This window comes from Vicia villosa, linkage group LG6, assembly GCF_029867415.1.
Source record: "Vicia villosa cultivar HV-30 ecotype Madison, WI linkage group LG6, Vvil1.0, whole genome shotgun sequence".
In the NCBI taxonomy this organism is placed as follows: domain Eukaryota; kingdom Viridiplantae; phylum Streptophyta; class Magnoliopsida; order Fabales; family Fabaceae; genus Vicia; species Vicia villosa.
Genome location: NC_081185.1, coordinates 43,975,587 through 43,986,353, shown reverse-complemented (window position 1 = coordinate 43,986,353; position 10,767 = coordinate 43,975,587). Strand labels below are relative to the sequence as shown.

The window sequence follows — 10,767 nt, the reverse complement described above, 5'->3', positions numbered from 1 at the left end:
CATAGCAGTTGTACGCTGTGGAAATCAGTGACAAGGACGAACCTCTAAGTCAGTGAGTATTGGGTTTCAATGTCCTGAGATCGAAACGTGTACCTAAGTTGTGGTAGATGAACTATATGGAATGGCAGAGTAAGTAGAAGCTTGATTTTGGAGAGTATGCAACTTTGAAGAGTAGTAGTCGATGATGGATGTATATGGAGTCCTGGCCCGTGTTGTATTTGGACAACTGTAGATAAGGAATTATTGTGTATTAATGGAAACTAAGTGAATTATGGATATAACGTGACTCAGAGGATTTCAAGGTGTGTGACTTGTTGGAATCAGAGTAGTGCAACGGATCAAGGAAGAATCAGATAACTTTGAGGTAGGAACGAACGAACTATTTGTAGGATTTTTATGTTGGGATGAAAGTATCTTCCTAAAGGAAATTGTCGAAGCAGTGTTTTGTTCATTCCATTCTCTCGAGGATCCACCATAAACTCGAGAGGTGTTATCAATGGACCAGCTTGGGAATACATTTTGTGGATGGCATGCGGTCCGATGTTCGTAGGTCATCAGTTTAGCTTGCAAGTCACAAGGGTTGGACTGAGTATCAGACCGTCGAAATGCTGAAGGTAAGTGAAGGATTTCAATTGGCACAAGTTCTTCGTGGTTATGTCTTGTGCACTGTGAGCGTGCATGAAGAGCTGGACAATGGTCGCAGGTTAACCGATGAGGTCCACCTTTGTGGGAAAAACCTTATGCAAAGTTGTTGGGCATCAATGCTATGGTTGTGGAAGGCTACACCATCGTGGATTGCGGTAATGATTGATACATCTAGGACTGAGGTGAGAATCGAGTAAAGAGGAATAGTTGTATAAGTAGAGGCAAGCTTGGGACAACCATCCTAACACTTTGGGAACCGGAAGTTAAGACCAAGGAATTTGGCTAACACCTAATGACATTGTATGGACTTGAGTGGAGAATAATTTGAAGTGTTGTCGCAGAAGTGACGTTGTGGCAGTAAATTCTCGAACGGGAAGTAATTCAAGGAGCTAAGTGAATCAGTACGTGTGTTGGACAAGGGTGAACACAGCAGAGTTTGAACAGCAGATATCCAACAGGAGTGGATTGCTAGGGTTCTGAAATTCGGGAGATTCAGTGCAGAGCAATGAAGGCCTAGGACCCTGGAAGGATCTTTTCCCAGGTGTGTCAAGAAGAGGTATCTGGATAGACGTGTTGCTTGAGAGTCAAGGTTCTAACCATGCATAGTGGGACGCAGGTGTTTTGGCAAATTATGTTTCTTCGTATGGAATGACCCTCAGACAGAGTAGTGAGGTTATCTGAAGAGAAATGTAAGGAACATTTCATCCCCTGGTTGATATAGATTTGGACACATTGTTTCCGTGGTGACCGGAAAGAATTCGAGGACGAATTCAATTTAAGGGGGGGAGAATGTAATACCCCGACTCTCCGACACCGGTAATTGTCATTAATTGGTAAAATGATAATTAAAGGATACATTAGTCTTGTTCCATTTGGATGAGTAGTAATATACATATACCAAGTGTGACCATAAGAAAGTAAGTGGATTAGTTAGAATCCAACTAAGTGGCATATTGGTAATTACCACTTAGTTGAAGGGCATTATGGACATTTAACTCTATTGCATGGGCTTAAGACATTGTTTGGATTGTAGATCAGTTTTTGATAGTGGAAGAAGGAAGAGAGAAAGAAGAGAAGTTTATGTTCTCTCTCACAAACTCCATTTTCGTAACAAGGGTACAACCTCCACTAAATCAGGTATAACTCTCAACTCGTAACTCCGATCGTAACGATTCTGGTCCCATTAGAAAGCTAACGAATTTCTCTTCGATTTGAACCTATGGTTTGCATTCATAGCTTATGTCTTGAAGGAGAAAACTGAGCTTGAAGTTGTGTCAGTTATGCTGAAGGTGTGAATAGAGGGATGCGTGTTTGATGAGTTTGGGATTGGAATTTTGGTCAAGTTAGGAGCTCAATTGCAACATGTTCATCATCCAAAGCTCCATTGATGCAAGGTGAGTCCTTAGTTAGAGACTTGGGGAAAATTTGTGGGAAATTGCATGTTGGGGTTTTGGGTGTGAGTGATAACTCTATGAATCCATAGTGATAAATGTGATTAATTGCTAATTGGTGATTTTATGTAATGCATGCTTGCTTTAATGCTTAGATTGTGTTTTATGTATGTAATGTGTACATTAGATCACTATTGCATGTTGGAAGTTCGTTTAGAATTGAATCATGATGATTGGAATTGATTATAGGGCAATTGGGACTGGTTTAGAGGTTTTAAAATGCAGAAAATTGATTCTGCTACAGGGTATTTGGTTACGGGTCTTTGGGTAACCGATTACTCTGTTAAAAATGCAATTTTGGGCTGTTTTTAGTGCCAGTAATCGGTTACTGAGTTTGGGTAATCGGTTACCCTGGGCGCAGGGGGAAAAGTCAGCAAACTTCGGAAATTCGTAACTTTCGGCTCGGGTATCGGAATTGCGCAAACTTTATATCGTTGGAAAGCTAGCGACGTGTACTTTCTAATAAAATTGGTCCCCAAATCAGAATGTTTGATTTAATAATATTGGAACCCCACTTAGTGCGCCTCGTCGGGCGAGATTTTACGTTACTAATTCCCTCGAGAGCAGTTTCGTTCCGAATAGAGAACCGAACGCCTCCTTAGTCGGGTGAGACTTGTTTAAATTGTATTTGAACATGTTAATGTTGTTTATGATCATGGATGTGTTGATTCTCAATATGCGGATCATTAATTAATGCATTATATTGATATGCTTTATGATGATCATATTATGTTTATTCGTCCGTTTGATTGACGTTCTGAGATGGTTGCTTGTTTGTGGCATGATGCTTTGTGTGATAATGATATTAATGCCCGTTGTTTCGGTTAAACATTCAGGATTGATTGTATTGTGTGATTGACGCTTGTTATGCGTGTGGTATGCTAGAATCGAAGTGGGCCACTACTAGGTGGTAAGGCACCATTGTATATGGACTAGTTTCCAATTACCATTGCGATGTGCTCGTGAGAGTCTATGAGGCGTGTCTCACTTGCAGTTAATACATTGGCGTTCTTGGTATGTTTAACACCCTGAGCTACCGTTGCAGTGTGCTCGTGAGTTTCCGTACGGGGTTTTACTCACTTGCCGTTAACACACTTGCGTGCTCGGTATGATGGCGTTATGCGGCTAAGTAAGCCTACACATAACATGTAAACCATCTCTAGTGATGCCATGTAGGCTACATCATTAGGTTCCTACCCGGATGGGCTCATGCGTCGAGACGGCGTGTTGCACTTGCCGTTAACACCACGTGCGTACAGATGGTTAATGGGACGGTGTCGCCTCTTAGGCAAGGTCATCTCGCAGCCAAGTAGGCTTGTGCGAACCCATTTAATCACTCTTGCAGGGTGCTTGTGCAAGTCTCTTGACAAATAGGCATGGGTGAACCCACCGAGGGTGTGTGTGCAGCCTTGGTAGTTTGGTTGTTACCACTTCTGGATTCCCCGTACATGGGTATGGGTCTGCATACGTGTTTGTTGTACTATTTGTGTACTGTGATGCGATGACTCCTATGGTGGACGATTCATGTGTTTGCTCCGTACTTGTACCGGATGTGAGGATAAACCCTGGATCCATGGTGGATTCGGTTTTGTTGATGCATGTACCCTATAGAACCGAGTGGACCCATAGGATAGGAGGACTCACTGAGATTTAGTAATCTCACCCCAATCAACTTATATTTTTTTCAGGTGCAGTTTGGTAGTGGTTGGTCAGTAGCAGGTTCGGACTAAAGACTTGGAAGTGGTGTTGGCTCGAAAACCTCGTCTGATCTCATCTTTCCGCTGTGCAAGATCCATTGAAGACACGTGTTTTGTAATTATTATTATTATTATTTCATGTTGTATTTTAAATGGATCATCTTGTATCCTTGGCTTTTGTATGTACTCAATATCAATTATTAACATTTCATGCATAATATACTAGTCAATTATGTATGGGGTGTTACAATATAACTCCAAGTGCTCATTTTCTGTAATGGCTTTTATAATCTTCTTAATACCAGTGGCTGTTGTAAAATTTGTTGAGCCACCGGCAGCTCTGTCGATGAGTTGCTTAGTCTTGATTCTTAAGCCATTCACGAAATTTTTCATTTGTTCAGTTGCATCCATATTGTGTGTATGACATGCAACCAACAATCTTTTGTACCTTTTATAAGCGTCCCCAAGTGACTTCCCTTCCTTCTATTTGAAATTAACTATGTTGTACCTCTTGCGGATATACACAGAAGCGGGAAAATACTCGTTGAGGAAAGTAGTCTCCATTTGTTGCCAAGTTGTTATGCTTCCAGCAGGTAAAGAGCAGAACCACTCTTCAACATCCTCTGATAGTGTAAATGGAAACATCACTAACTTTTTGGCTTCTTCAGAATGCCCCTCAATTTTTAGTGACGTAGTCATGGTCAGAAATCTCTGTATATGCTTATTTGCATCTTCATTGATTTTTCCAGAGAAAGGTTTTCTTTCGAGTTTTCCGATAGTTGAGGGGTGCAACTGAAAGTGATCGACATTGACTGGTTGATTAACTATTGTCATCCGGCCAAGTGGTGCATTCACTCCTTCATAATCACCTAAAAGTCTTTCCGCGGGAGGTGGACCAGCCACCATAGTTTTAGATTCTGAATCTGACTGCTCAAAAGGACTAGATTGTGTTTCTTCGTTTTCAGATTCCGAAACTATGGTTATTTCTTCGTTTGCCTCTAGTCTTTCTTGTCTAGCCTTTCGGAGTCTTGCTCGTAATGATCTTTCTGGTTCTGCGTCAAAAAGAAATTTAGCTGAGGCCTTACCTAGCAAAAAAGATTAGATGATAGTTAGTTGTGAGCAAAATAAAAATAAAAATGCAGAAACTAAAATTTTGGTTGCAGAGCAACAAAATTTCAATTGAACTATTAATCACTTATATTTTGGCAGTCCCCGACAACGGCGCCAAAAACTTGATCGGAAAATTATAGAAAGTGTACTTTTTTTCTCGATGTAGTAATAATTGGGGTTATCCCCAGTATCGATCTCTTGAGGACTGCACAAAAACTTAAGTGCTTCAATAAATTCAATTGAACAAAAACTCCTTGGTTTGTTTCAATGTTGTTTGCAAAATTATAATATACGAATCAAAATACTCACTAATTAAATAATGTGTATTTCACAAAGATTAGAATAATGCTAGGGATAGGTGTGTGAAATCGAATGTAATAACAATAATCTTAATATTAGCCAGATCAATCCTAAATCATATCATCACCGTCTTTGAGAGTTGTTTTCCAAAATTCCTTTAAAGAAAACCATTTGTTATTCTCTTTATACCCAAATTCCTTAGTTGTATGGAGAGAGTACCAAGTCCTTTGTTTTATCAGAAGTTATACAGTTACAAATTAATATCTCAATTCCTTGATGATATTAATTAAGTATTTTTATATAAAAGCGTTAACGATGGTTTTTCTGACCTAAAGTTAACCATAAATCAAAACCCTATTTTCCAATACAGGTTTGCGTTAAGAATATTATATAAAAAGATGATAATGCAAAAGCCATGAAATTACTGATAATAAGAACAAATTGTCATTACAATTGAAATTAGGGACACCCCCTAGCATTGGGGGGTTTAGCTACTCATAATATCTGAAGAGATAATAAAAGAGATGATAAACATTACAAAAATTATGGATTTCGTTGATCTCCAATTGCTATTGCTCTTGAAGATCCCCTTCTCCCAAACTCTTGCTTCCTCCTCTTTCACGTGAAAATAGAACTTCAAAAAAAATCAAAGATAACCCTAATGCCTTTCAAAAACTAGGTCTAAATAGTGTTAGGTTGTTCTTTAGTGATGCAGAATGTCAAAAACGCTCTTAATGAGTCAAAAATTGCAAAAACTAGAAAAGATGAAAATCTGTGCGTAATTGCTGACACGGCCATGTCATTTGACACGGGCGCCCGTGTTAGCTTCTGCCCCTCATGCTTCTTGCTTCTTTTTGCCCAGCCAAATTGACACGGGCGTGTCAATTGACACGGGTGCCCGTGTCCTTTTGTGGCTTGCATAATTTCTTCCTTTTTTTTTCACAATTTCTAGAGTGCCATGATTTTTCCGCTCTTGTGCTAATTCTTTTGGAACTTTTCTCTCGCATCTGAAATCATAAAACACTACCAAACCAAGGTTTCAAAAGCATCTAATTATAATAAAAATCAACCAAGTAAGACAATGAAAAATATGAAATAACTTAGACAAAACGATAAAAAGCTAAACCATAGTGTTATCAGAATGAGATATTTTTACCAAATAATTGACGAAAAATATGTAGAATTGGTGATCGATCAGGTGCCAAGTATCTTCTCCACAAAGAGAACCATAAAGTGGTGTTGTACTGGGTGTATCTTGATCGCACCAACCATGATGACATCAACTGAATGTTGTTTGAGGATTACATGGAGGTTGTCCTATTCGATCCCATCTCATTATACTCGGGGTGGATAGCATGTGGGTCCAACATTATAGTCAGGTATCTTCCATAATGGTGTATCCGTCAATTTGGCTATGTGCAGATGATTCCTAAATCTTCTTTTCAGGCTGCTCCCAACACCGTGGTACAACGGGATCTCGATGGCGTCTTCCAATATTGGGAGAATAATTTTGTGCCACAGGAGTATTGGATGATGTTGGTTTTCCACAGTTGACATTGTGTCTAGGGTTACATGACATGGTTCTTTAACGTGTCACACCCTCTCATGACACCAGATGGTCATGGACGTCCACCTAGGCCAACTCACGAGGAGCTCTTCAAGAACGAGCAGGTCGAGGATGACCATGCCATTGATCTATTGCTTATTTGTCAGTGAATCTGCCTACTTGGGAAGGAGGCGTTGGATATAGGGATTATCGAGACGTGCGGTCCTTAAGCGGTTTCTTTAGTTGAGAGGATTGTCAGTGAGGCATCTGGTGCATCGCAGTACCGCGTACATAGGAGATGATATTTCTTTGTTGGTTTACAATATTTCTCGGTCTAATTAATGTATGTTGGTGCTCAATATAACAATTATTCATATCTTCAATGCCTTATGGGCTGCTCGTAACATTGTTCTTGGTTCTGTCGGCTTGCTCATTGACCGGAAACAATTCTAAAGCGACTTCCTATGTTAATATCCAAGATTTTGTGTTTATGAAATTCCTCAAAGTCAGTTTAAGGCCGCCTAAAGCCCCTCAAATTCTTGAGGTGATTTAGAAGTCGCCTCCTCGTGGTTGGATTAAGATCAATGGTGATAGAGCATCATTAAGCAATATCTGACTCTCTGCTTGTGGTGGTATCGCAAAAAATCATGATGATAAATTTTTGTTGTTGATGTTTTTGCTTGTTTTTTTACTCTCACTAATTCCCTCTGCCAATCTCTCTAATGCAATAAAGTTAAAAAATGAGAAGGGTTAGAATAACATTTGGTTAAAAAGAGACTTTGTCACCATAGTTCAAGCTTTCAAGCACAATTATCAAATTTGGATAAAATATTAATTTTTTTCCTCACAATAATAGAGAAGGGAGCAGTTCTACAAATTAAAGCACAATTATCAAAAAGAAGAAAAAAAACATTTTTATTGATAGTATGAATTAAACATGGTTTAGAATTAAGAGTTAAAAACTTGTTTTGTCAAAAACATTTTTATTGATAGTATGAATTAAACGTTTTACAGAAGTCGCCGATCCCGATCCCGACACAAACCGTTTTCCGATGCAATCCTCTCTTGCTCTCACACCGCTTTCTATGACCATTCCGCCACTGCAAACCACAAATCTGTAAGCATATGTCACTATTATTTTTCACACACCCTTCTCTTGAAACCAAAACCCCTCTTTGTTTTCTTACTCACAAATAAAAATTGATCTTTTTCCACTGTGCTAGATTACGTTAGATAATAAGATTCATTGTGCATACTTGAATTCTGATGAGTAAGAATGCAATCAAATTCCAAAAGTTTGAGCCTAGCTCCAGCTTTGAGTATATTTCCAAATCTGAAACCTCCTCACAAAACCCTACTTTTCCACCAAATATGTGTTCTTCTTATCACATTTCTTGCCTATGCTACATTCCATGCATCTAGGAAACCTCCCAGTATTGTTAAGAGTGTTTTGGGACCTACTGCTCCAACCAATTTAACTCATGTTGATTTAGGTTGGCCCCCTTTTAATGGTACTCAGGGAACTCACCGCCTCGGCGAGGTTGATCTCGCATTCCTCACTACTTACTCTATTGGCATGTATTTCGCAGGTCATGTTGGAGATAGGATTGATTTGAGGTTGTTCCTTGTGTTTGGGATGATGGGTAGTGGGTTTTTTACTATACTTTTTGGGTTAGGCTACTGGTTAGATGTTCATGTCTTGGGGTTTTTCGTCGCTGTTCAGATTTTTTGTGGACTGTTTCAGTCCATTGGTTGGCCTTGTGTTGTTGCAGTTGTGGGGAATTGGGTCGGGGAATCAAAGAGGGGATTGATAATGGGGGTATGGAATTCTCATACCTCCGTGGGGAATATAATTGGTTCAGTTATTGCCTCCGGTGTCTTGGAATTTGGATGGGGTTGGTCTTTTGTGCTGCCTGGATTTTTGATTATTTTGGTTGGGGTTTTGGTATTTTTGTTTCTTGTTGTGAATCCGGAGGATATAGGGTTTGCGCATTCTGGAATGGACGTTGAAATGAGTGTTGAGGCAGACAGTGCGGAGGTTCCGCCAAAAGTTGATTCAGAGGAAGCAAAGCTAATTGTTCCTGATAATTCCGTTACAGATTCTTCATCTGCTATTGGATTTATAGAGGCGTGGAAAATACCTGGAGTTGCTCCGTTTGCATTTTGTCTCTTTTTCTCAAAATTTGTTGCTTACACTTTCTTGTATTGGTTACCCTTCTACATCAGGCACACAGGTAATTGTTCTTTGATGTAAAATCATAGGTTATTAATTTATCTTAATCATGTCTGTTTAGTTTATTACTGGTAGCTCTACCTCTCTAATACAGTGTCTTGGAGGTCTGGTTCTTGGAAATTGCAATTTTGAGTAAATTAATTAAAGTTTATGTTAATTCATGTAAATGTACGCTGTCTTTCTTCACGAATCACAATCACTGTGTTTTTTTTTTCTTGATTTCGTAATTTGGTGTTCGTTGCAGCGGTTGCTGGTGTTAATCTATCTCACAAAACTGCTGGGTTACTTTCAACAATATTTGACATTGGAGGAGTCTTAGGAGGAATAACAGCCGGTTTCATTTCTGATATGATTGAAGCGCGTGCTGTTACTTCAATTATGTTCTTGTTTCTATCAATTCCAGCACTTCTTTTGTATCGCTTTTTGGGGAGCATCTCTATGTTTACCAACATCACATTGATGTTTCTTTCTGGATTTTTGGTGAATGGTCCATACTCGCTAATCACAACTGCTGTGGCTGCCGATCTCGGTACTCAGGGCTTTAGTGGTGGGAGTTCTCGGGCACTGGCTACTGTTACTGCAATCATTGATGGTACTGGTTCTGTTGGAGCTGCTCTTGGACCACTTCTAGCAGGTTATGTTTCAACTAGGGGATGGAACTGTGTATTTTTTATGCTCGTTTTATCTATTTTCTTTGCTGGTTTATTCTTGATTCGAGTTGCAAGAACTGAGATACAAGAGAAACTTTCTGGAAAGTGATTTGAAATTTTGAGAAATATGAATTCTGTTTTAGTATAGGTCCTTTATTGATCATACATTACACACATTTTTCTCAGTATATAAATATTAGCTATTAAAGAAAAAAATATTTTTGGAATGCTTCATTAACGTTTGTAACTTTGTATAATGTTTTCATTCTTTATTTGATGATTGTAAACTCATAAGTAGAAGAATGTCTAGGTGAGACAATTCAACACCTTATTGTTCACGCAGTCATTTTGTTGCTGTCTTTTTTATTGAAAATTCACAACTGTTTCTATGGTTTTCACATTAGATGAATCTATGGAACCATGCAACCTGTTATATATATAGAGCTGGTTTGTGACAAGTTGTTTGGTATGCCTTCTCTTGTCCATAGAGTTTTATCACACTAGAGATCTTGATAATTGGTTTCTGGATGTAGTTTTCAGCCAGAACGAGTTAGAAAATTTGCATGAGTAGAAGATTCTGAAGTCCTTCCACATTTATATGCTCGCATTCTTTCGAATACACACTATCACAACTGTCAAGTTGTCTGTTGATCTTGTCTTGATTGTTTCATGAACATTTTCCTCGCAGCTCTGTTGATCTTCTCTTGATTGTTTCATGAACATTTTCCTTGCAGCTTAGTAGCTCCTCATATGTTCTTGAAACCTCCTCTGTGCAAAATCTATAACATTTTTGCTACTAAAAAGCACTAACATTCTATATTTCAGCACTCAGTAATCCACCTATTTCACTCATTTCTTAGACCAACTAGCCTCTGCAATGCAATTGTGAAAAATAGTTACAAAGACAATAGTCTAAAGTTCTTTCGCCTCCTATAAAGAAGCTTCAAGTCAAATGGACAACTTTGGATAAATCTGAAGCATCATTTTGTAGAAATGTGTGTGAAGACACATAGATGATCTATTACTGCCCTCGAATGAACCCTTATTTCAGCTTTGTCACACTGTTCAGAAGTAATCATCCCTTGTGATTTTTTTTTATCTTCACTGCAAATTAAAAAAAATGAAATATCAGCTA

The 10,767-nt window shown here is 38.8% G+C and overlaps 1 protein-coding gene across 1 annotated transcript; it reads left to right on the top strand.

The window, feature by feature from the left end:
* The first annotated feature begins 7,661 nt into the window (after positions 1–7,661).
* Positions 7,662–9,958, top strand: LOC131609137 (putative glycerol-3-phosphate transporter 5). The gene is made up of 2 exons (XM_058880800.1): positions 7,662–8,983; positions 9,227–9,958. The coding sequence occupies exons 1-2, from the start codon at positions 8,026–8,028 to the stop codon at positions 9,739–9,741; spliced, it is 1,473 nt and encodes a 490-aa protein (XP_058736783.1). The 5' UTR covers positions 7,662–8,025; the 3' UTR covers positions 9,742–9,958.
* The last annotated feature ends 809 nt before the right edge of the window (positions 9,959–10,767 follow it).

Bases quoted from the DNA above. Each gene is read 5' to 3' on its own strand.
- LOC131609137 (XM_058880800.1), top strand. From the start codon at position 8,026: ATGCAATCAAATTCCAAAAGTTTGAGCCTAGCTCCAGCTTTGAGTATA. The intron at 8,984-9,226 runs GTAATTGTTCTT...TGTTCGTTGCAG, and splicing joins CTTCTACATCAGGCACACAG to CGGTTGCTGGTGTTAATCTA.